This window comes from Bacillus rossius, chromosome 14 (genome assembly GCF_032445375.1).
Source record: "Bacillus rossius redtenbacheri isolate Brsri chromosome 14, Brsri_v3, whole genome shotgun sequence".
Lineage (NCBI taxonomy): Eukaryota > Metazoa > Arthropoda > Insecta > Phasmatodea > Bacillidae > Bacillus > Bacillus rossius.
Window position 1 is genome coordinate 15,725,018 of NC_086341.1, and position 25,531 is coordinate 15,750,548.

At 36.2% G+C, this 25,531-nt stretch overlaps 3 protein-coding genes across 5 annotated transcripts in view; 2 read left to right on the forward strand and 1 right to left on the reverse strand.

Moving 5' to 3' along the window:
- Positions 1–18,926, reverse strand: part of LOC134538676 (beta-lactamase-like protein 2 homolog) — a 28,149-nt gene extending 9,223 nt beyond the window's left edge. The window contains exon 1 of one of the 3 annotated variants that reach the window (XM_063380095.1): positions 18,906–18,926. In XM_063380095.1, the coding sequence (XP_063236165.1) occupies positions 18,906–18,919 (14 nt within the window). In that variant the 5' untranslated portion in view covers positions 18,920–18,926. Of the gene's footprint in view, positions 1–2,443; positions 2,855–2,924; positions 3,122–18,905 lie in introns of those variants that run through there. The other 2 variants (XM_063380094.1, XM_063380093.1) reach the window with 2 other exon arrangements.
- LOC134538673 (m7GpppX diphosphatase) lies at positions 3,125–24,410 on the forward strand. Its single transcript, XM_063380090.1, has 5 exons — positions 3,125–3,524; positions 9,115–9,260; positions 14,498–14,722; positions 16,160–16,277; positions 20,871–24,410. Exons 1-5 carry the CDS (start codon positions 3,200–3,202, stop codon positions 21,146–21,148), a joined length of 1,092 nt encoding a protein of 363 aa, XP_063236160.1. The 5' UTR covers positions 3,125–3,199; the 3' UTR covers positions 21,149–24,410.
- Positions 21,169–24,410, forward strand: LOC134538675 (uncharacterized). The gene has a single exon (XM_063380092.1). The coding sequence runs from the start codon at positions 21,169–21,171 to the stop codon at positions 22,288–22,290; it is 1,122 nt and encodes a 373-aa protein (XP_063236162.1). The 3' UTR covers positions 22,291–24,410.
- Positions 24,411–25,531: the final 1,121 nt, after the last annotated feature.

Below are 25,531 nucleotides of genomic sequence, written 5' to 3' on the forward strand. Positions count from 1 at the left end.
AGAAATCTTTGCTAGACCGAAATTGTTGAAACTTCCTCCATAATTGTGGCAGGGGAGTAGACCGCGAAAACGATGTGCAGAAGGCGTGCCACTTTTCCTTTTTCACCCCCTTCCATGTCCGTTTCGCCACCGCCTGTGCTTTCTGTAATGCGATGTAGTTACTGAGAGTGGAGCAGTGTTTATAAGTTTTAAGGGCCATAAGGCGTGCAGTATTTGTAGTCTGACATTTATCATCCCACCAAGTGGGTTTACGTTTACGACAAGCGGTCTGGCACGTTATAGGGATGGCTTGATGAGCGGCATGCAAGATTTGCGTGTAGAAATAGTCGTAACATGCATTTACCGTTCCTGGGCCTATGACCGCAAAAGGGGCGATATCGGCCAGAAGGCCGCGGAATTTACTCCAGTCAGCTTGACGGGTACGAAACTGGGCTGTTGCTGGAGACTGTTGAGGAGGTAAAGGTTGGCAGACCTGCGTAGTCAACAATATGGGAAAATGATCACTCCCCCAATTGTCCTCTAAGACAGTCCAGGTAAGTTGCCCCGCGAGATCTGTAGAAATGAGAGTTAGGTCTATAGCAGTAGATTGTTGTTGGTAGCAACCTAACCGAGTGTGGCGTTTGTCATTCATGACCATATAGCTCGAGGTATGAAGAAATTCAAGCAACGTCCGGCCTGCTGCATCACAAAAAGCATTACCCCAAGAGGAATGGTGGCTATTAAAATCCCCACCTATCACTACAGGGGTGGGAAATTGGCGGAAGAAAAGGTCCCATGTATCAGCATCAATGGAGGAGTTGGGGTGGACATAGAGCGACACTATGGCCCATACGAAGTGTCGGTGATAAATCTGAATAGCGACAGCATCAATATTGTCAGCACGGGGTGGATATTGAATCGATATTTCCGCTACACTAAAATTTTTATTCACGAAAATAGCAGTACCCCGGTCAGGTTTGTGAGATCTGTATAGGTGATATCCTGGTATCCTGACTGTATATTTGTCCGTAAGTCTGGTTTCACATAGCAATATAATATCAACGTTGTGTAGGTGTAGATAGTGTTCCATGGGATATCGATTAGCGATCAATGACCTAGCGTTCCATTGTAGTATCTTAAGGTTGAAAGGAAGTGAGATGGTACAAGAAGATTAAATTATAGGTTCAAAATGCGGAGGAGAACCTCCATCAAGGTATCCTTGTTGACGGCGAACGTATGATCTGTCTTTGCAGTGCTGACCAAGCCCTCAATCATATCGACGATATTCTGGACTTTCTCATTAGGAACAGTGTGCTCGGTGCCTGTAGGGGTAGATGGCGGTTGTTCAAGGTTGTGTTCACCTGCGTGTGGATTGTGTACTGGTCCGATAGTGATGTCTGGCACTTCAGGACGGAACTGCGCGTAATATTGGCGAATGTCGCCATTTGTGTGGGAGTCCAGCGGAATGACGGGTGGGATCGCCTTGTAACAAGTGGTATAGCCATCGGGCCGTGTAGGCACAGTCTTACGCCGCATGGTGCTTTGGGTCACGTGAGCAAACGTCGGCTGTGGTGCGGGAACCTCTGCAGGTGTACTGTTGTAGGTGGAAACTGTATGTGGGAGATGGGGTTGCAGAACAGGGAACCCTATTATAGGATAATGGACCTGTTGTTCCGGTACACACAGACTGGGTGGTAACTTCTTTGTCGCATCTGCATACGAAAGATTATGATAAGCCATTAGCCGTTTGATTTCACGTTCACGTTCCCACATGGGGCAGAGCTTTTTATTGAGTGCCGAGTGTGGTCCCCGGCAGTTAACACATTGTGGTGTACCAACTGTCGGGCAGGCCTGTCCATGGACAAGAAGGCAGGTAGCACACCGAGGCGTCGTGGAACGACAGTTTTTGGCAGTGTGACCAAATCGGTGGCACTGATAACACATGGTAACGCTCTGGACTTTAGGGGTCACTTTGTATATTTCTTTAAAAATACTAATATATGGAGGCAGCGTTTGCCCTTCAAAGGTGAGACTGAGGAGCTTGATGGGTACCCGAAGATCCTGCCCATCGCGTTGGATATGCTTGGTGAGACGTTCCGCATGCAGGAGTTTATGGGTAGCGCTTTCATATCCGTCGAGGACCTCTTCCATACTAACATCCAAAGGAACACCATATATGATACCCTGTTTCCTCGTCAGACCCATGGGGATGCTCGCTCGCAGGTTCATCTTGCCTGGAGTATCAGAGTCCAGAAATTGATTGGCAGCTGTCGCCGTACTAAAGTACATTTTCAGCCGTTTTGGACCTGCTTGTTGGATTTGCAATATATAACGATTAGGGTGCAATCTTTTACCTAAAGAAATCGGGTGCAAGTTTCCAATATTACTATCAAGGGATTCCACTACTACAATGAAAGGACCGCTACAGGTATCAGGGTAACGTGCGCTCCCACCTGGTACATACCCACTTCCACGTTGTTGATCGGCCACCCGGCCTCGTCCGTCGCCGGACATGTCTTCGCCCAAGGAATTACTTAAACGGACGTCACGCTTGCATGATTTGTTGGTTCGTTCAATCAGATCACTGGTTTCACTTATGCTTTTCCGCTTTACATCATTGCGCGACACTACCTCCATACGATCATAATCAATGTCTTCCGCTAATACTGCATTTAACGAGTTGTCCAACTTAACCGCGAGTAAGCGCAGGAACGTCCGTCATCACTCGCAGTCAAAACCGAACTCCTTGGTTTAATAAAGAAACATACTTTGGGCAAAACAAGCACATGAATGCTCTACACCCAAAATTCCATATTCCCGCGCTTTTCACGTAAGAATGTTTGTACGGGTGGTAGTGACGTCATCAATATTGTTTTGGTATCGGGAACTAAAGTGAACCAAGCTGCTGCAGGTTTATAAAAAATTTCAGTTGTAAAATAACATACCTTTCTCCCGTTCCTACTAAATATGTGTTGGTCCCTTGCAGTGTCATAGGCCCAGGGTTACAGCCCAAAATTCTTACAACTCGTGAAGATAACCGGGATATTTTCGGTACGACTGCGGCCATGTTTATGTTGATTTTAATTTGAAGCTGAGAGCCGATATCAAACCGACATCATGTCCCTCATTGTTAATGTTCTATGGCCGAAACTTCGATGGTGGAGTTATCGGTTATTTATCCTTTATCTATGGTGTAACTCAACGGTTGTACTGTATAAAAATGGCGGAAAATGTGGAAGTTGTGTGTGTGGAAAATCCACTTCTTGAGGAAAAGGTAGATCAGGAAGAAAGTGTTCACAATACTTTGGAAAGCTTTACAGGATTTGTTCAGAAACGCGTATTAAGTAGTAATAGTGACAGGAAAACCGTTTGTTTGGAGGGCACGTTTGATGAAAAAACTGGAAGTGCTATCGTTGTTTTGGAAAAAGAACCTTTTGATGTTGACAATTTACAATTGTTTTTGGACAGTGAAAGTGTGTTGAAAAAGGTTTTCAGCAACGACATTTACGGGAATTACGAATACTTTCCAAGGCAGCAATATAACAGTAAGTTAGGGGTATAGTAGAGAGGTATGTTAAGGTTGTGAGGGTGGTAGAGTGGATTGCTTTTTAAATTCCTCTTTTCATAAAACCCGGCGGATATAAATTACAAATACTTAGGAGATATCGCCGTTCTTATTTTGCAATACAAGACCTGTGCAATCATTGGATCTTCAGCATTTTTTATTTTGCCGTGTGTTCATGAATGCATAATTAATTAAAATGGTCGATTAGGTCAGGTCAGTTACATTATAAATACTTTTGGTAAATATTTACAATCGCGGTAGATGCCAAAAAAAATGCTAAAAATCTGAAAATACTTTTATTCTGTGCCCTTTCACTTCCTCTTTTCAAAACAACCGGCGGAGGTAAGAAATTCCAAATACTTTAGGAGATATCGAATTTTTTAATTTCATCATATGTAGAGTCGCGGTATATGCCAAAAAAATGCTAAACATCTGAAAATACCTTTATTATATGCTCTTCAACTTCCTCTTTTCATTAAAAGCGGCGGAGATTAGAAATTCCAAATACTTTAGGAGATATCGAATTTTTAAATTTCAGCACAAAACCAGCGCATTCCTGTGGCGTGCGTGCACCATTGTTTCTTGTTTACGTACGAGTATCTATTTTTTTATTGGATAATGATGTCACGTGATTGTTCGTGATAGGCCAGAATTCAAATGAACTAATACGTGATTATTTAGTTCAATTATTGTTTAAAACGCTGTTTAATTACCGCCTCCAACTTACGTGAGTTTTTAACGTTTCTAATTTTAAAGTCTTATTTGTTATTTTGATATTGTTGCGCAAGTAATAAGTAACAAAAAAAATTACGTGAGTTGTTACTGTACATCCTTTGTTACGGGTTTGTTAGGTAAGGTCAGTTACATTATAAATAATTTAAAACTAAAGAATAATTAAAATTAATTCACATTATTTTTAATATCACCTTAGTTTTAAAGTATTTATAATGTAACTGACCTGACATAATCGACCATTTTAGTTTACTGTTCACCCTCTGTCCGGGTTTGTTTGGTCAGGTCAGTTACATTATAAATATTTTAAAACTAAACAGCCATTAAAATTAATTCACAAAATAATTTTTAATGTCGGCTTAGTTTGAAAGTATTAATAATGTAACTGACCTGACCTAATCAACCATTTTATTAATTACGCATTCACGATTCACGTATTCACGAACACGGCAAAATAACAAAAATGGCGCCGCTTGAATGGTTCCACAGGTCTTGTATTGCAAAATTTAAAAATTCGATATCTCCTAAAGTATTTGGAATTTATTATCTCCGCCGCTTTTAATGAAAAGAGGAAGTTGAAGAGCATATGATAAAGGTATTTTAGGATTTTTTACATTTTTTTTGGCATCTACCGCGACTCTACATATCATGAAACTAAAAAATTCGATATCTCCTAAAGTATTTGGAATTTATTATCTCCGCCGGTTGATTTGAAATGAGGAAGTGAAAGTGCATAGAATAAAAGTATTTTCGGATTTTTAGCATTATTTTTGGCATCTACCGCGATTGTAAATATTTACCATACTTTTAAACTAAGCGGACATTAAAAATAATTTGAATTAATTTTAATGGTTGTTTAGTTTTAAAGTATTTATAATGTAACTGACCTGACCTAACAAACCGGGACAAAGGATGAACAGTAGGAACTCACGTAATTTTTTTTTTACTTATTACTTGCGCAACAATATCCAAATAACAAATAAAACATTAAAATCTGAAACGTTAAAAACTCACCAAAGTTAGAGGCGGGTACAATTCCTTTGACATTAGTAGAAAATAATGTTGTTCACCTACGTCGCGATATCTCCGACGGAACATGAATTCCGCAAGGTACCTGACGTAGTGGTCAACTTGTGGACCATATCGAGGTACTGTTGTTACCAAACGACGTGAGGGCTGGCCTTCCTAGTCCTCGTTTCCCCCCACTCCGTGCTCTACCCCCAGGTCAGGCTTTCCGCTTCTCCCCTCCCTCCAGAAGTTCAACAGCTGTACATTCTGCTTTACTTCCCGCCAAAGTGTGTGTATTCTTTGGGTGTTCGCCAGTGTTTCGGGATCAACAAAGTTCATACTATGATTTACCTTCAGGTGAAGTTAATCATGCTGGGAAAGACAATTATAAGCACGCCAACAGTCGCTTATAATTGTTGTTCCAGGTGAAATGTACTTTTTGATCATGCGCAGGAGCGTTCTGCTAGCACGATCTTTGACAGGAATGAGAAAAATGTTATTACCATTTCTCTCGATTCCGCCAAAAACCCACTGATCCTGGATGACTCGCCTCTTATTATTCTTACGCTTACCAATGTTAGGCTCATCAATTTTGACAACTTTCCCCGGCCCACCCAATTTCCCTTCATTAAAAAATTTGATATCTCCTAAAGTATTTGGAATTTCTTATCCCGCCGGGTTTAATGAAAAGAAGTTAAAGAGCATAGAATTAAAGTATTTTCGAATTAAAAAATTTATTTTAAACACATATCGCCCAACTACATATTTACGGATTGCAGATTTTCTTACTTACAGAAAACATATGGTACGCAATAAAGAGGAAGGTAACGAGGGATGTGTGTAACTAAAAGGGGCAGGAGATAAAGGAAACCGATGAGTATAAGCACCTAGTGGTGACCCTGCAAAATAATCTGGAATGGGCAAAACAGGTTCAGTAATTATCGTAGGTACGTCGCGGCTTTTTAGAATAGAAAGAAAAATTCGGAAAACATAGTTTCGTTTTCACAAATCACACACGTCCCTAAATTTACCCTGTAGGGGTGGTTTTCTTAATTTATAGGCCTATACTGGTTTGTGAAAAATAATAGTTTATAGCTTACATTACTATACCAGTATACCTGTGTTTTCACACTGCCCCCGCCAATTATTGTTGATCCGCGATAGTATATGTCTGTTTAGCACAAGTGTTGCCAAGAATGGAGAATTTAAAATATGCTAGTACTTCTGTTTCCTATTGAAGTTTATCTGTGGATCCTGAAGGCTGGATCCTGTGGTATATGATGCTTGATGTTTTAATTCAGTATGTCAAAATATCCTGATGGCATTAACCTGTTGGCTTGATCCTGTGATACGTGATGCTTGCTGTTTCAGTTCAGTATTTAGAAAGATCCTGTACTTTAAAAAAAATTATAGGTAAACATGTAGTGTAGCGGTATTTGCGGAAAAAAAATGCTAAAAATCCGAAAATACTTTTATTATATGCTCTTTAACTTCCTCTTTTCATTAAACTCGGCGGAGATAATAAATTCCAAATACTTTAGGAGATATCAAATTTTTTAATTTTCATAGTTGGGCGATAATTGTTAAAAAAAAAAAATTAAAAATTCCGAAAATACTTTTATTCTATGTTTTTTAGCGTCCTCTTTTCATTAAACCCGGCGGAGATAATAAATTCCAAATACTTTAGGAGATAACAAATTTTTAAATTTTCATCACAATACCTGTGAATTCATGCAGCTTTCACCATTACGTCTTGTTTACGAGTATGAATTTTTTTTTTTCGCGACGTAGATGAACAACTACATTATTTTCTACTAATGGCAAAGGAATTGTACCCGCCTCTAACTAGGTGAGTTTTTAATGTTTCAAATTTCAATGTTTTATTTGTTAGTTGGATGTTGTTGCGCAAGTAATAAGTAAAAAAAAAATACGTGAGTTCCTACTGTTCATCCTTTGTCCCGGTTTGTTTGGTCAGTTTTCATTTCATTTCATTTATTAGCATCCTATATTTGACAGTACATATGTCCAGTTTTTGTCAGTAACATTATAAATAAAATACAACATCATAATACACTAACAAAACAATATAAAAAAATACATTATAACACAATAATATATGATACAATAAAAAATGATAATAAAAAACAATGCAGCAATTTATGTAGATGCACTGAGGAATTCATTAACAGAGTATGGAGCTATTCGTAGTAGGTAATCTTTGAGATGTCGTTTAAATATGGTATGTGATTGGGATGCTGTATTTAACAGGGATATCGGTAGAACATTTATTAGTTTAAGGCCCATGTAAAAAGGGTTCAATTCGTATTTTTTTGTTGAATGAAAAGGAATATGATTCTTATAAATGGATCTGGTAAAGTGATTATGTATTTCATTATTCTTTACATACTTAATATTTTGAATTACATAAATGACAACCGAATATATATAAATGGCTGGAAATGTTAAGAGTTTGTTATTCAAGAAAATAGGCCTACAAGAATCTGTCTTACTAAGATTATAAATAATTCTAATAACCCGTTTTTGAAGCTTAAATATCTTTAGCCAATTTAAGGAATTTCCCCAAAAAATAACACCATATCTCATTATTGAATATATGTTTGCATAATACATAGCCATTACTGCTTTATGTGAAGTTACAGTATTAATAGTTTTTATGGCAAAACAAAGTTATATAAATACTTAAAACTAAACAATCATTAAAATTAATTCACATTATATTTGATGTCTGCTTAGTTTGAAAGTATTTATAATGTAACTGACCTGACCTAATCGACCATATTAATTGATTAGGCATTCACGAACACACGAAAAATAAAAAAAATTCTGCGGTCGAATGATAGCACAGGTTTTGTATTGCAAAACAAGAACGGCGATATATCCTAAAGTATTAGTAATTCTTATCTCCGCCGGGTTTAATGAAAAGAGGAAGTGAAAGAGCATATAATAAAAGTATTTTCGGATTTTTAACTTTTTTTTTTTCCGCAATTACCGCTACACTACATATTTACGAAATCATATAATAATGAATTATGATCATAAGTCGAATGAACACGATTTTTTTTCAAACTACACTCTGAATTTCTAGAGAGACTTTGTCGCTGTCATGTTGGTATGCATTGTGAATCTGTGTTTAGGGATCGTCCATTAATCACGTGAGGCTCGATGAAAAAGGGGGGGGGGGGAAAGGGGGGAGGGAGGGTGTAGAGAGATATCACGTGTATTTATTTTTTCGTGCAATTTCTACAAAACCGAAAAGCGACGCGTGACCTGACTCGCCGTAGCCAGGCAACAATATCCCCGCCCACCGCAACATGAACCACCCGGCTCGGCTTGCCAGTCGCCAGTAAGACTGTGATTTTGGCGCCGAATACATGCGTAAATCACATATAAGCCTTTCCTTTATTATTTTTATGCCAGTGAGAATAAACCTGCAACCTTAATGTGTGTCTGGACATTTTTATCACTGTGCTTAATTTTCCAGAATTGAATTAGATTATACCTATATTTAAAGATAAATTTCTGAAATTTTTAAAAATATTTTGTGCCAAAAAAAATACACTTGATTTATTGGGGTGGTGGGGGGGGGGGGGGGGTTAGTCTGAAACCTCACCACAAATCACTAGGGGTGAGGGGGAGTTAAAAATTTGCTAAAAAAAAAATCACCTGATTAATGGACGACCCCTTAGAGAAAGGTATTGACAGAATTAATTTTAACTGTTTTTTTTTTTTAATGAAACCATGAAAAGTTCCTGAAATACTCAATTCCATTTATTATGTTTTCAAATCCATTATTGTGTGTACTTTTATAGCAATCAAAACTACAATAATACATCCAGCCACAGAGCATCATTTGAAGAAGTACGAATGGCAGCCTTTTCATTTTATTGAAGAAACAGCTGACCTTTACGAATCTGTAACATTGCCATATTTGGAAAAGGAGCAGTTTAACATTCAGGTATGAATATATGTATGTATGTATGTGGGTCATTCCATGTAATAGGGCAAATATATATTGTGAGACAGTTGTAAAAAAAAATTTTTTGAAAATGGTTTTTATTTAGTCAAAGTGAACCATAAGACCTCAGTAACTGAATACTTATATGGGCAGTGAACAATATTGAATTTCAACACATTTATAAATAAAATATTTCTCTCTGATGTGAGGGAATGATGGGTGAGGGAATGACGTGTGAGGGAATGATAAATGTAGAATGAGGGAATGATTCGGTTCTGATATTCTGGTTTCCTTGGCAACATGTTTGTTTCTTAACCAAAGTTACATAATTTTCAATTGAATAATGTACAACTTTCAATATTAAAATACTAATTTAAGCATAATCAGTTGCTAAAACAGCATGTAATCAGTCTCGTGAGTTTGCTATGCCAAGTTTAAATTACAATTTGAATCTAGTTTTACAAACTACGTACACTATATTTATCTTACCACAAATTACAATATCTGAAGGGAAAATAAAGCCTTGGCATGTCATTAGAAGACTCGAATTGGGTCTTTAAATTTATAAAAAATCCTACACCCTTTGTTAATAACAATAGGAGTTGTGACAGTGGCAACAATTTGTTTAACAGATACAAAACATACATCATTTTCATCTACATAAAATAATGTATTGTCCCCACAAGAATTTTTCAAAACTTCGATTTCATTGTTTTGCACACAACTTTGGATAATTCCCAGGAACTGGCAAATTTTTTGTTGTGTTCTTTTTCTTCTTGTCACTGCTAAAACGAACTAGGACAAAACTTCCGAGTGGAAGAGAGTTTTTGGTCCCTAGATTATCATCTTCATCCGATGATGAATAGACATCTTCATATCGGAGGTTTTTCTTTGAGCCTAACAAAACAGATTTGTCAGTCTCTGTAGGTAGAAAAAGTATAGTACCTTTATTGGGGTTTCTGGAAGAAGGACCAGATGTTTTGCTTTCTGGTTTGTCTTGCATTACATTACTGGTAGCTGCAGATGTTTCAAGTTGAAAACCTTTGCCCAAGTGGAAGTGAGAGCATTCACTTTTGCATTCAAAACAACTTAAACTTCTGAAATGTAGAACTGGAAAAGCCGAATTGAACATAACCTGATGCACTTTCAATGTGCCGGCGAAACACTTAACATTTCCTGCATGTTTGGCTAGATCTTCCATTGCACTAATGTCTTTGTGTTGAATTTCAAAAATCTTCACACCTGGATAATGCTGTTTTTGTAAGGCACTCAAAATTTTCAACATATTTGCCTTGCGCAACTATGCGGTCAGCAGTTCATTTCAACGTTCCCCCAATACCATCAGGACCACCTTTGCCGTGCCCTGACTCGGTGTAGTTCCAAGTAAAAATTGAAATGTTGGGAAATACATGACTTAGTTTTTTTTAGTTTTTTTTATATGCAGAACATTGTTTTATTCCTATACTGTGTAACAACTCACATCACTCTGTATGTGTATGTTTGTCAAGTTGATATTTTGTTGGGATGCCCACTCGAAAACAGGCTTAAGATGAGCCCAAACCGAAAATGCATCATGTCTCAATGACTTGCTCAATGAATAAAATGTATGTGCCTTGACACAGGACGAAAGTTTGCCTTCAATTTTCTTGTTTAAGATAAAGTACACCAGTGTGAAGGGTAATTTGTTCCCTTCCTCCACCAAAATGAACAGCCTGTATTTCTTCACTGAATTTGCAATTATAGTTCTCACTAAAGTATATATGAATAAATGCAGAACTTTCATCCAACCGATTTTTTGCTGCATTTAGAGTCTTGTACTGGTGTGCAATATTTCCTATATGGAGATGGTATCTAGGAAAGATAGTTTCCAGCTCAGTTACCAATGATCTTACATCAATAATAAACTCTTCTTTTAATGGTTTACTTACCTTCTTTTTTTGGCCTTTAACCTCTATCCATTGCACTTTTACCATACACTTTTTTACTTTGACTTCTTGCTCAGGATCTCGATTTCATAGTAAATAGTCTTGCTCTTGCAAGCATTGCATTTTCTCTGAAGACAAGCTAAATTGTCTTTGCAACAACAAAGCTCTCTTACCAAGTCTGATGGTTTCTTGTGTACATTGGACATCATTCCCTCACAACACTTATCATTCCCTCATAGTGAGGGAATGATGGTGAGGGAATGATGAAATTGTAGTTAGCTGTTCCTCAAACACAGCAGGTTGAACTTGTTAAACTTTTCCTTACAGTTTGGGGAAATACCCATTTATTGTTACGTAAAACTATTAAAACTAAATTTTTTACTTTACTTACAGCTGATTAATGATTTGTGAGGGAATGATGTGTAGAAAAAATACTCATGAAATTTCAAAACTTATTGAATTTATAAAAAATTAATAATCACCATTGAGCCTGAAACTATCACAGCTTCACATCAACAACTAAGATAGCTATCTACTGACTCACTAGCAATGGCCTTCATAGGCATCTACTGACCAAAAAATTAGTTAACATCGAGATGTGAGGGAATGATACCCGAACATGGGGACATAATTTAACTTTTTTTATTTTTAAGACGATAGGTAGGAAAAATGAAATGTACACATTTTCTAAAACTTTTAATTGTTTGGATTAACCCTAATAATTATGAAATCTCATTGCTCATAACTTTCAAAAAGAAATTGTGTCACAACATGTTAACTGTGGTTGGGGAACAGTGAGGGAATGATATTTCCAGGCTAAACTATTTTTTTAAATACATTTTTTTAAAATTATCTGACATTTCAAGTTTACTGTCTTTTAAAACAATTTATAGTACATTATTAAAAAAATTGTCACGTTTATTGCACAATATTTTATTTAAGAAATGAGGCTGGGATATGAAATTTCCCCTTTTGCGTGGAATGACCCATGTATGTTCTGTACTGCAACATGTTTGTTTTGACAGTTTAATTATTTATTATTATTTATGATTTATTTTATTTTGTTTGCTCTATGTATAATATTATTTATTTTCAGAAACGGCAATATTTTGTTATGTATGTCTATGGAAAAGTGATTCTTTGGATTTTTACCGGACTATTTGAACTATATATTGTTGATACCCCTCTAAGGACTAATGGACTTGGAATCTGTAAACGGTAAAATTAACGCCGTTTATTTATAATGTAAATTATTATTTTGGAATTTGTTTATTTAAAATGTAAGTGAAATTTTGTTATCCGCGCAATTGTTGCGTTCGGAGTTCACGTTTTCGGTAAGAAATTAAGTAACTGATGTGGTTCTTTTGGCCAATCACGGGCCACCATTTAAAAGTTGAGTTGGTTTATTTGAGAAACTAGTAAGAAAGAGAGTTCTTAATGGCCAGCTGAATGAGCGGCAACTTCGTGACGTCGGCGATTTTAAATCCTGAAAATTAGCTATTTAGCATCAGGCATCCTGGATAGAGGATGATAATTATGAACCATTAGGGAGTTCAGAATACTGAAATAGGATTTATCTAAAAAGATAAATAATATAGGAGTGAATAACATGAGTAATAAAAGTGCTCAGATTTTTTTGTGTCTCCTAATCTTATGCACGAATCACGCAACTCCCGTTTATATGTCGCATCGTCGCCGAAACTTAATATAAACTTTGATTTCATGAATTAAATTGACTTTATAGATGATTTAAATAATACTTGGAGATAAATTTTACGAATTTATACACTAATTAACAGACTCAGTGGTCCTATAGATGAGAGGCTCTGAGCTCTGCCGATGATTTTTGAACCTAACTAGCCGAGGTAAATTGATTTTAAGTTCCCTAAAAACATTAATTAAAAACTGTGTAGTGTCAACGAACCCAAATAAAGACTTTTGAAAAATATTTAAATGTGCGCAACATAACTCCTGGTAATTGAACTTTTATTGAATTCCTATGATGTCAATGTTAAGTTAGGTTGTTGTTTGAATATGAAGAGCAATTAAATTAAATATATTAATAAGATTGAAATCTTTTAAATCGTTTTGCATTGGGAATAAAATAATTCTATATTTTATATTCAAAGTGTTGTGTTATGTCATTTGTAATTTCACCTACCCAGTGTGTATTTATGTATGTTCCTAACCAATCAAGTAACACCTAACTGTGACCTACATGACATCAACACTACCAGGGGAGACCCACACAATTAAGAAATAAAATTTATTACACAGTTTTTTTTAAATTCAGCCCAACGTTTTAGTGTGTGGGGCCTCAAGTAGTAAGGAAGTTTCCCCACATATTTAATTGGCACTCCAAGTGGGGCCTAAACTCCTACAGTAGCTCTACAGTATGTATGTGGAGACAATCCTTACTCGTACATAAACAAAAACATGTAATATTCCCAGTATTTGTTAAGTTTCAAGCTTACTTTTATTAATGTCTTCAGGTCATGAAAGGCAGGGAAAAATAAAAAACTGAAGGACTGGTCACAAAAGTCACTAAATGAACAGTAACGTTGCAGAAAGTCATGAAAATTTTGCAGACTATCTACTTACAACAGAACCCTTTTATAAAATTTTTCAAGGAGGCAAAAGTAAATATACATTATAAGCAGGAAAATGTTTTAGCAGAAAATATCAATTTAGCACTTGCCAGTGTTTGAAATTTTTACCGCTGGGACTCGAGCTATGTAAACAAATTTAATGGTACTACCACTCATGGGTACAGTCGATGCTCGAATTTGCTTAGCCAGCCAACAATTTCTCATCAACTTAGTTGAGCTTCCAGCTTCTGTTTTTCATGAAAAGTAGAGTGTAAATGCGTATGTCTAATTCCTTCGCCGCATAAACATGTGTTTTTTGGGATTCCTACCTATGAATGAAATAAATTAAACTTTTATAGTGTTCCAATGCACTTCCAAATTGTATTTTTGCCTACAATCCTACATTATAAGCAGGAAATGCACCATTCGTGAAAATTTTATACATAGAAAATAAATACATTGTCCTTATGGGGAATATGTCAGGACTTAAAAAAGTATGATTTTTAAGCAGAGACATAACAGGGTTCTACTGTAAATCATTTGTTAATTATGTCTGAAAAGGTTTTAGTTTTCTAATCCAAAAATTGACACGTTCCTGTTTCGTATTATTTATTTTGCATGTTTATATGCCTAAATAAAAATTCTTTGTTATAAAAACTGAAGGAGAAATGAAATTGGTTCATCAGGTTAGTTAAACCATACTGTACTGCGCTGTCTGTTTCAGTGGGTCTACAACATCTTGAACCACGAGTCGGAAGTGGAACGCATCGTCTTCGAAGACCCAGATCCAGAGAATGGGTTTATTTTGCTGCCCGACTTGAAGTGGGACACAAAATTGATTGAGAACCTGTACTTAGTCGCCATCGTGCACAAGAAAGGGTTAAAATCGCTGCGGGATCTCACAGGCGATCACTTAAGTCTCCTGGAAAACATTCTTAACAAAGGATGTGTAAGTATCTTCACTTGAACTACGTCAGCATTGTGGTTGAGTGGTGGTAAGGCCATCCGGGTTCTGTTACCGACTGAGTGAAACCTGGTTTTTTCGTGCAAGTGGTTGGATGGAAAACGTGGTGCATGTTTTAGTGGGTTGGTGGGTTTCATCAGGATGGTGCCGTATTCTTCACCCCTTAATTCTGTCAGTGCTCCATTCTTGTCTCGGCATCCATCACAGTCTAGCATGGCCCAGATGCAAAGGGGAAGAGATTTAAAAATTGCCATGTTTGTTTCAGCAGCTATCATGCCATAAAAATTTTGTAATGTTTGATTTTGACAATTGGCCTTCATTAAGGCAGTCACACTTTAGGAGATTTTCAAAAGTGTTTGTTTACTCGTGTTGGCTTCTAAGTGGAGGCTATGGTTGACATTTCTGCATGCCCTGTTGCAATGTTTTTAAAGGGTGGAAGGTCATTCAAGAAAATTTACCATCTCTAATGCCCTTTCTATTGACAATAGGCCTGTGCGACGCTACAACTAAGCAATTCAGTCAAAGTTATTTTTAATAATCAATTTGATTCGTCAGGAAAATTTTTCATTGTATATGTTTTACTTGAATGAAGTTGATTAATCACAAAATTCAAAAGGTGGCACTCTTTTAATTTTTATGGAATTATGTTATACATAGGGCCCAATCACTTAATCAGATCAAACATTACAAATCTTAAAAAAATATTTTTTTTTTTAACTTTAATATTGTAGGTAGTTTACAAAAATTAGTGTAATACAGCATTTCCGAGAACTATCATCACAATTTATTTTGACTGTGCGATAATTAACATTTGATTTGATATTCGTTTCGCATCAAAAAACAAGGTTTCATATAGGCCTGATTGATGAGATGCTAAAACCAAATAAAACAAAATTAATAACCTAAAATGTAGTTAGTTTCAATGCCACAAGAAGTAGGGAAGTTGGTTTTTGCGGATCTGGTATTGTATGTTAATAGTTGAAGTCTAAATAACAACAATCTCCCACCCATCTTTCCTATCCATATGTAATGAGTAGTTATGAACTTTAGAAGTGAGACTTCTTTGCTGGGAGGGGCTACAATTTTTGAGTGTTACGAAAATTCCGATACCGGTACAGGAAGGGAATTGTTAAAGGAGGAAATGGCAGAGGATAGATAGAAATGATGCAATATACTTGCACAATTACTTACTTGTGCAATAGCATAATTTAGCACTCAAGAATTGCATTTTATTTTATCTTCGACCACAGCCAAAGAAAATTGTGTTCCTATATCTAACAGTGTGATAAACAACAAGTTTCACTTCTGCTGCATGTGGACTCAGCGCTCATATTTATAAGTTGATTAGTTTTTATATTATTTGTTTCTTTGTTGGTCTTGAATACACTTCATATTAATTTCTCTGTATTCACTCTATTCCAGGAGGTCATAGAAGACAAGTACCAGTTACCGCGATCACAGCTACGAGTTTACGTACATTACCAACCATCGTATTACCATTTCCACGTTCACTTCACGAACCTGAGATACGATGCACCAGGTATGTGCATACAGTATAACCCCTGTTCTACGCTGTTCATGGGACACAGGAGAGAGAAAAAAATCACGTGATTAAGAAAAATGCCACGTGTAAGCAAAGAGAAACAGTAAATGTGATGTAATTCAGAATGGAAGTATTAATTAATATATTCTAAGTAAAAAATTTGGAACTGTATTTCATGTAAATAATTTTCATTACAGTCAAACCTCTATCTATCGAACTCGCATGTATCGATTGTCCGTGTTTATCGTATACTTTCTACGGTCCCGCCAAAATTGCCATACAACTAAGGTTAAAAAAGTCCGCTTGTACCGATGTTCGAATTATCGTTTTATCCGCATTGATCGTACAAAATATGTGGTCCCGTCACTATAAATTATAATAAATGATCGTTTAACCATAAATATTTTGCAGAAATAACCATTACTTAGACAGAAACCGTCATAAAAACAGTAACGATTGTATAAGTAAAAATCACCTTAAATTTGCAGCCGAGTAATGGAGCACGTAAACACGAAGAAAAGACAAATGAACAACTTACGAAGAAATATGGATGATGTACCATAACTACAGTACAAACCCAATTGTTATCTTATGATAATTACCATAAAAAGAACTACAGATTCTTTGTTGATACCATAATACTACAGAAGCACGATAGCTACCACATTTGCACTATAGTTACCGTAACAACCGAGATGTATATTTACCGTGATGGTAATGTACGTATTTATTTAAGACATATTAAAATTAAAGAACATTACTGAAAAAAAAGCATGTTAAATTTTTATATGTACGGTTAGCACATGTTGCGAAGAAATAATGCGATCTGAAAGAATGCAGTACTACTACGAAAAGTGAAAAGGGTACTCGTGGATTTTTAGGTTATGGCAGTCTCTCACGTCTCACGTTTTTTCAGTAATATCGGCCGAAAATTAACAAGCGTATCGGAAGTAGGCAGAAATGCCGATTCAACTAAATATTGGCAAAATCGGCTTCTTCAGTACACATCTATATTTGATGGCATGAGTAAACATTTCAGACTTCAGGATATTGAAAAAGACTTTAATTTCCATGTATATGGTTTATTGTGCGTATGTTTTTTTTTTTGCAAGTGTAAATTGAATTAAGTAAAATGCTTCCATTTTTATTTTTTTTCAAATGATTAAACTTTAATGACAAGTAACTGATATATTTCTGACACTAATTTTGAGGTTGAAATATTTTTTTCAAAATCTAAGAGTGAAGTCCACATCTATTGAATGTCCGCATCTACTGAATTTTTTTGTTGGTCCCCTGAAAAACGATAGATAGAGGTTTGACTGTATTTGGTGTTCGGATCGCTCTTCCCGCACCGGGGCAACCTTTGTTCCGCTCCCAGTGGGCTAGAGCCCACAACCTTTCCCAAGTGGCTGGCGTGGTGTACGTTTACGTTGTGCCACAGTGGGTTTCCCCTTTGACCCATTCATTTAGTCAGCCACTGCTCTGTTATGTCATCAGCATTTCAATGACCTCTATGTCTTTGAAATGTCAGCTCTCGCCCATTCGTTGGCCACGTGCCAGTGCCGTTCATAGAGGCTGGAGTCTAGTGTAGAAATTTAAATTAAGATAGATTAATAAATGGGATATATGTGATGGATCAATCCCCAAATTTTCGTGAATGCAAATCTCAAATTTGAATTACTCAACTGTCAAAAATAAAAAAAAATATATTGTCTATAGTGTTGCAGCATGTCTCATCCTTAGTTTTTCTGTGTTCATTGTAATGGGGATTTACTCACTCTTTTGTAATGTGTGATTAATGCCACTAGTGCTGTTCTTGTTTCAGTGTGCTTTGTTGCCAGATACAGGTCATAGAACACAAAAGTTTTAGATACAACTTTGTAATGTAATGTAATGTAATGGAAATTCTTTGAACTGTGCCGTAAACATGTGAATGGAAATTTAAAATGAGAAGTATGGAAATACTCCTTCTTTATGTAGGTATTTCATTAAGACTTATCATTTAATTGCATTTTTTTTACTACTAAGGAAATTGCCATCTTGGTTTCAACCTTTTGCATAATTTTTGGTCATCATTACTATAAAAAAAATTGTGTTTGAACTTACCACATTATTTAATATACTGCCTTGTAAGTAATAGTGACTGATTGCCACAAATATTTTCTCCTGTAAAATAATTTGTGTTTAGTATTAAATTATTTTTTTTTCTTTCAGAATGATAACTATAATAATACTTTTAATAGACACTGTTTTATATTCTAAGAAAAATTAACAAATAGTAGAATTTAAAAAAAAAAAAATACATATTTAAAATTATTATAAATAACAATAGTAAACAAAATAAGATTTTTAAAAAGCAGAGTAGTATCAACGTAGTAACATTGGGTGCCATTTACTCTGTACTGCAAACTAAGCGTGAGAAACAACATAGAACATTTAACCCTTTAAATTTAGGTTTCACAAACCGAGTTTCCATAATAAATATACAGTATTTAATCACATAATGTCCGCACATTTCTTTTTAAATACTTGAAATAGAATTTTTTAATCCGCATAAAGTCCGCACCAGACAAAGCAACCTTGGCCACCCCTGAAAGGCACGGTAACGGGATGGAAATTTATGACCTTGAGTTGTTCATTTCTCCGGAGCGGTCGCTGAGAGGGTTTGTAGCGTGGTGAAACCGTCCGGACTCAGAAACTCGTACTCTACTGCGCAGCTGCCTGCAACGTCATGCGAGTTGCAAGGGGATGGGCTATATATAGCACAAGCCAGTACACATCCCACGCGCAGACGCACGGACAAAACAGCTGCAACTCGCACTACGTCACAAAGTAGAGGAGGTAGCGGAGAAGTGGTGGGTATACATGTGCACTGTTTCACCTTCTCAATACTCCCAGGAGGGGACTGGCATGCACAGACGTCTGCCGGTAACTTTTTTTATACACACAGTGGGCAAGGGACAGGGAGGGAGGCTCGCCGGCGCCGGCTAATGCAGACATTAGACATCTGCCCCGTGCCGTTAGTTGCCATCTCAATCAAAGATAAAAAAAAATATCTTTTAACGCAAAGCGTTTATTTTGTGTAGGCTGGCTGCGGCTTCTGAACATAGGAGCGCACACGCGAATGAGAGAAGAAATAAATGGGTGCGTGTACTTAGCTACGCACGTGAGAAGTTATACTTCTTTGGCATCATTAAAAAATAGTTTTTAATGAAACTTTGTAATGTGGAAATGAAAATAGGAAGGGGTAGAAATTGATTTTTAGTGAAATCATATTGTATCAAATCAAACTAAAAAAATAAAGGAAATAAATTTGTAACGATTCATTGATTGATTTTCAGAGAGAGAGAGGGACACCTATTGAATGTTTATAAAACTAACTTTTTTATAAGAGCAGATTTTCATGAAATATATCATGTAATCATTCGACAACAAAAGCTGTTTATTTAACTAAGCGGACGGGTTCGTCCCAAGGAGAAAATTGACGCGGCGAGACCTCGTGGACATAGAGAAATGACACACAGTCACTATTTATGTGTCTATGAAAAATGATTTTTTTTTCTGCAATTTAAATTGTAATATACAAAAAGGGTATTGAAAATTGAAACAAATATGGCGACACTTCAAACTGTCAGGATCTTTATTTTTTTCTTACTCTCTACTTAGTTCCTTACAATAGCAAAACTTAATGGCTGCTTAGAATGATTATATTGTATGTCATAAAATTAAGATTTCTTTTCTTTCCTTGAGCCGATTTTGATGAAATAAAGCTTATATTTCTTTCTCTGCTACGCTCAAGTTAACTTGAAAACCCCATTAAAATTCGTATAGTAGTTTTGTAGAACACCGCATACAAGCAGACAGTGCTTTCATACTCCCTCCATGGTAGCGTTAAACATTTAACGTAACCTTGTTGGAAGTCGCATTAGAAGTATAACTTAAAAAAATTAGTGGCGTCTTCCACTAATCGCCGGTACCCAATTATCTCGACACCTGTCACATTTCTCACGTCCGCTGCGGAGGGTCGCCAGTCACCAGCGCTCTGCGAAGTAGTGTGCCGCCGTTAATATCTTTCAACTGTGCCGAGGGAAGGGTGCCAATTTTACGAAGAAGCGATTTTACTAATGCAATCCGCGGAACTGTGAGCATACGTAAAATCAGGGTACTAGTAAACTAATTATGAGAGAACAATTTTTTTACTCTACACAAAACATGTAAAATTTTGAGGAAAAAAATTTTTTTTCCGGACTTTACCTCATAATGTCAGCACCCCATTTTTTTTTTGTAGAAACTGTAGCCAAATTACTGCTGACATTATGCGAGTAAATACGGTATTTTGTAATTTTATATAGAAGTGTTTAAGAATTGTTTGTGTTCTTATTTATTTGCTAATTTGCCTTGAAATAATCATTAGGCCATCTGTATATTCAGCATTTATTCTCGGAGGTCTACATGCCTTTGCAATATTAGGAAACCTATTTCAATTATTGGGGTGGATTATTTTTGTGTATACTGTACAAGATTATTCTTTTGAAATGTTGATTGTTAATTTTATTTCCACCTAAAACTAGTATATGGTGTGAGTTTCAGGTACATTCGTGGGAAGGGCTCACCTGTTGTCAGTTGTGATAAGCAACGTGAAGATCTTGTCCAACTACTACCAGAAAGCAGTGCTGCCGTTCATTCTCAAAGAAAGCAGCACCTTGTTTGCCAGATACGAAGAGATTGGGCTGGTTAAGAAGATTCCTGAAGTTAGCAATGAACCTTCAGGTGGTGAAGCCAGTAACCAACCTGAAGTCACAGAAGTTACCAATAAGCCACCAAATGCTGAAGGTTGCGTTAAGCCTTCAGATTCTGGTGAACAATGATTCTGTGTGTCATAGTGGAAATGAGACCTCGAATTCGAGTTTGCAATGTTTTTGTGGTCTCAAAATCAAATCTGACAGGAAAGGCACATTTTAAAGTGTCAATTAAATCGCATAGCATTTGTGTATCGTGGACAGCAAATGAAAGTGAAATTGACCAGACATTTGTGTTACCAGATATGAGATTAATACCGAAAAGCTTGTCTGGTTTGCAAGTGCGAGGGAATTCGCTTAGTTTCCGAGTGCAGACTGAGCCACTGACAAACACTTCGGGTTCTTTCGCTGCTGAAATTATTCCTTTACTCCGTAATTTATCTTTTGAGCAAAATGCATCCATATATGTTCCTGGGATTGTGCCAAATGTCGCACACACTTTGCTGTGTAGGTGTTGCGGCAACAAGTTGTCCCTCACCGATATCACGGTGAAGAGAGTCCTACCACTCCCGACAGACTCGACTAGTCAGTTCGAGTGGTTTTGCCACAACCACGGCGGTTCCGGCTCCGACGACGTCTGTGATGTGGCTGCCTCGGACGTGAAGAAGACTGATTGTTTGTACGGAATGTACTTTGTCCTTCTAAGCACGGCCTGGTTGCAAATGGAAGCAAGCGAGGTACTCTCGTGCGCAAGGTGTTTCTCGTGGCTGGGCACATGCAAGGGTTCCACCGCTAAGCTCTGGCGGTGCACCACGACCTGGGGCGACGACAACGCGCCACAGATGGCTTTGGGCGATTTCCTCGCCGTCATCGGAGAAGCCGTCCGTGGCACGATGGGAATGTTGTGCAAGATCGTACTGGAAACAAAACTTTCTCCAATAGAGACGCAGTACATCCTCCTCTGGGTGATCGACAAAGAGCTGCAGGTACTCGCGTACGTGAACGATGCGGACCAGATCCCCCAGCTAAGTGGTGGACTCGAGACTGAAACTGTGTTGGCCCCGAAGAAAACCATGAAAGTTCTGTACAGCCACCACGTGTCCCGCGATGACGAGGTGAAGTCGTGGCAGAACGACGTGAACGTTCAGGGCGTTGACATCGCGAAGCAGATGTTTGTCGAAGGTCTGCAGTATCTCGCGAAGGTTACCAATTACTTGCCTGCGGCGCACCGAATGTCTGGTGGCTTCTATGTGTGTCACTTGGGACTCTGAATTGCCTTGGGAAATGTTGGCAAGAATTTCTTTTTATTATTCTTCATTCTCTGTTAAAGTTTTTAAAGAAACATATTTCGAGCATAGTTGTGAATTCCTGATTTAGGTTGTACAATTCTGTTTTCTGAACCAAATTTTGTATACGTACGTGAAGATTTTTTGATGGTAATCTTAATATGGGTTTTTTTATGATGATTTTGAATTGTAGGTGTTTCTACTTATCTTAATGTGAGTGGATTGTAAAGGTGAGTTAACGATTAGTAAAGCTATGTATACAAAGGTAGTGGTTTATGATTGTTGTATGGGTATCATAAAGGATCATGTGTGAATCAGCAGTTGGCTTAAGAATTAACAGAAATGGTTATATTTTATATTTTTCCTTAAGAATTATGGAAATCACAAATCAGAGTCCATTGGTATGATTTTTTGGTGCGAATAATGTTTGTTTAGGAAGGACTAGGAAATAAAATATATATTATTTCTGTCAAAAGAGGATAATATTACTTAAAAGAAAGTTTCACAATATAATTTTAAAAAAATTATTGGAATTTTTATTTTGTTATATATTTCAGGAATTTATTATTCTGATGTTTTCCTGGTTAGTTTTAGCTATAATTCGAGTCTATAAAATTGTTTCAACAATTCAGGAATGCAACTTTTTACTGTACAGTCATTTTATGTTGGCTCGAATAGATATTAACATTTCATTAAATAGTATTTATATATTAAAGTTAAACATTTGATTCTGATTTCTGTGCAAATTCTAGGTTATGAGCTAAAATGTTGCTATTTTTAGGTTCAATCATGATTAATGTGTGTGGTATATTAAGTAGGTACGTAACCAATGTCACCATGAATAAAAATGATACATTGAACAAATTATCAGTCTGCAATGATTCCTAGCTGAAGTTCACTTCAAAAAGCAGATGATACCTACAAATACAAAAATTCAGCTTATATAACATGGATGCACTATCACCTGTTTCCATAAGCATTTCTTTTGTTTTTATTTTATTCTGATTTTTTTTCTCTTCATTTTCATTTAAGTTCTTAAAGTTAAGTGTTTTTAGCATAGTTTGTAAATTCCTTGTTGTTGACATCTGAACTGAATTTTGTACTTGTATTTTAAAGATTTTTTAATAATAATTTTAATTTAGGGTAATATATGATGATTTTGCATTGTTAGTGTTTACACCAGTGTCAGTGATAGTGGATTGTTATTGAGAGAATCTGTCAAGACAGCCATTTCTTAGCGATAGTTAATGATCCCTCTTCTTTTGATTAGTGTAGATGCATTGCCCTTCAATTCCAGCAAAACTATTGGTTATATTTATAACTTATTTCTGTTAGTGTTGCCACCAGACAGCTTCCTTGAGAAATTTCAAACTGCCAATCAACCTCTGTGTTTACCTTGAATTTGATCATCATTGAAAAGAACTTAATGGATTTAAAAGTAGCTTATTGTCATTGTTAAAGTGGTACGGAAAGTTACAGCAGTACATTACTGTGATTTGTCGGGCGACTCTGTATCAGCTTGAAAATTAATTAATTATTTGTATTGTGGTATGTCGTTACCAACTAATCATAAATGTTTCTACATCACTTACTAAAGGTTTTATGCCAAAATTCCTTCAGAATGCATGCTTTAAAATTTATTTCATTCTAAAAGAAAAGCTGGGTAAGTTTAATTCTCCTTTTAATTGTAACTAAAACATGCCAAGCTATCAAACTGGTAGGTAAGTAGACTTTAAAACCTGATTTGAGAAAACCAAAAACTATTGTCTATTGTGTTTCCAATAGCTTTAAGCAAATTCGTAATACTTGTCTGATTGTTTAATTATCTTTTGAAATTTGGTCTGTGAAAACTGTTTATGGTAAGTTGTCTGGTGATCAATGTTGTCTGACATATGAGCCTATCTTGTGTTTCAGAAGCATTATTTATGTTACCAATGATAATCATAGCCTAGTTCTACCACTTTCGTTGGCATACTATATTCCATTGTCATGTGGACTGTTTAAAAAAATGTAATGACACTGATGTTCAGTCTTCTGTGTAACACTCTGCGAAATGAACCTGGTGTATAGGTTTTTTCTTGAATAAATAACAAAATTTAAATATATACATATATATATATTTTTTTTTTTCTTGCTCTTAGTGTTTTGTATTCTTACTTTAAAAGCAATTGTTCTGCTGATAGATCACAAACCTTTAACAAAAATCAGTGTGAGATAAATGGCAACATTTGTTTTGTGCACACACAACCTCTCACCCTGAACGCATACACCCTCTCCGTTCCGTCGTGGGTAAGAATAACATCTCTGAAACCTTATATATCTATGTTATGTGGCGTGTGTTGCTCTATGCATATATAGCAGCAGTGCTTCACTGCTGTCTTTGGGATATAACTTTATGTGGTAATAAAAATGATTGTACAGTGTATACCTTTTTACCCTCAGTTTAAATGACAGTGATGCTCAGAGGTGACAAATAGATGTAGGTTATATTGATTTGAGGTTAGAGAATTGTTTCGACTTAAAAACATACACTGTAATGATGTAATATGTGCAGGAATAAAAAGCACAAAATAGTGGGTGGTCAGGGTAATAAAAAATAAGTAAACAAATGCCAAAAACAATTAAATAATAAAATTTATGTCTGCGTTAGCTGAGGTGACAGAAAGCTTATAAGTTTTGTTAACATACATTATGCTTGTATGCATACACTGTGTTACAAATCGTACAGTAAAAATAAATATATTACATAAACTAAAATTAGTAAGGCTGTTCAGGCGTTAACTTGATAATCATCTGGAAATTTACGTAGCGCATATTTAACTATCATATGTTCTGTATATGGTTGGCACAATGCTCACTGACTTTAAAATCTATGTCATAAAAATAAATGTCTTTTCTGAGCTATAGCACTGTTGTATCTATGTTAGGATTTTTACAAGTATTTAAGTTTACTTTCTATTTGTCATGCTAGAAAACTCAGTGTAGGCACAAGTCTCGGTATCCCTGGACCACTGGGGGATAGAAACAAAATTAACTTTAGATACGCCTTACAGGCCGCTAATAAAATGTTCTCAAAAACAAGATCTGACGGATGCCGAAGAATGGATAGTAATAGGCACTTATGTTGTTGATTCCAACGTAAAAATGTGAATTATGTTACAATTTCACATCAGGATAATAAATTAACGTTTTTAAAACACAGTATTATGAAGACTATGTTGACTGA

What these genes read in the sequence shown, in the direction of transcription:
- LOC134538673 (XM_063380090.1), top strand. Translation starts at nt 3,200, where the DNA reads ATGGCGGAAAATGTGGAAGTTGTGTGTGTGGAAAATCCACTTCTTGAG. An exon ending in TCCAAGGCAGCAATATAACA is followed by an intron (nt 3,525 to 9,114) that starts GTAAGTTAGGGG and finishes GTACTTTTATAG; the next exon opens with CAATCAAAACTACAATAATA. An exon ending in AGGAGCAGTTTAACATTCAG is followed by an intron (nt 9,261 to 14,497) that starts GTATGAATATAT and finishes TGTCTGTTTCAG; the next exon opens with TGGGTCTACAACATCTTGAA.
- LOC134538675 (XM_063380092.1), top strand. Translation starts at nt 21,169, where the DNA reads ATGAGACCTCGAATTCGAGTTTGCAATGTTTTTGTGGTCTCAAAATCA.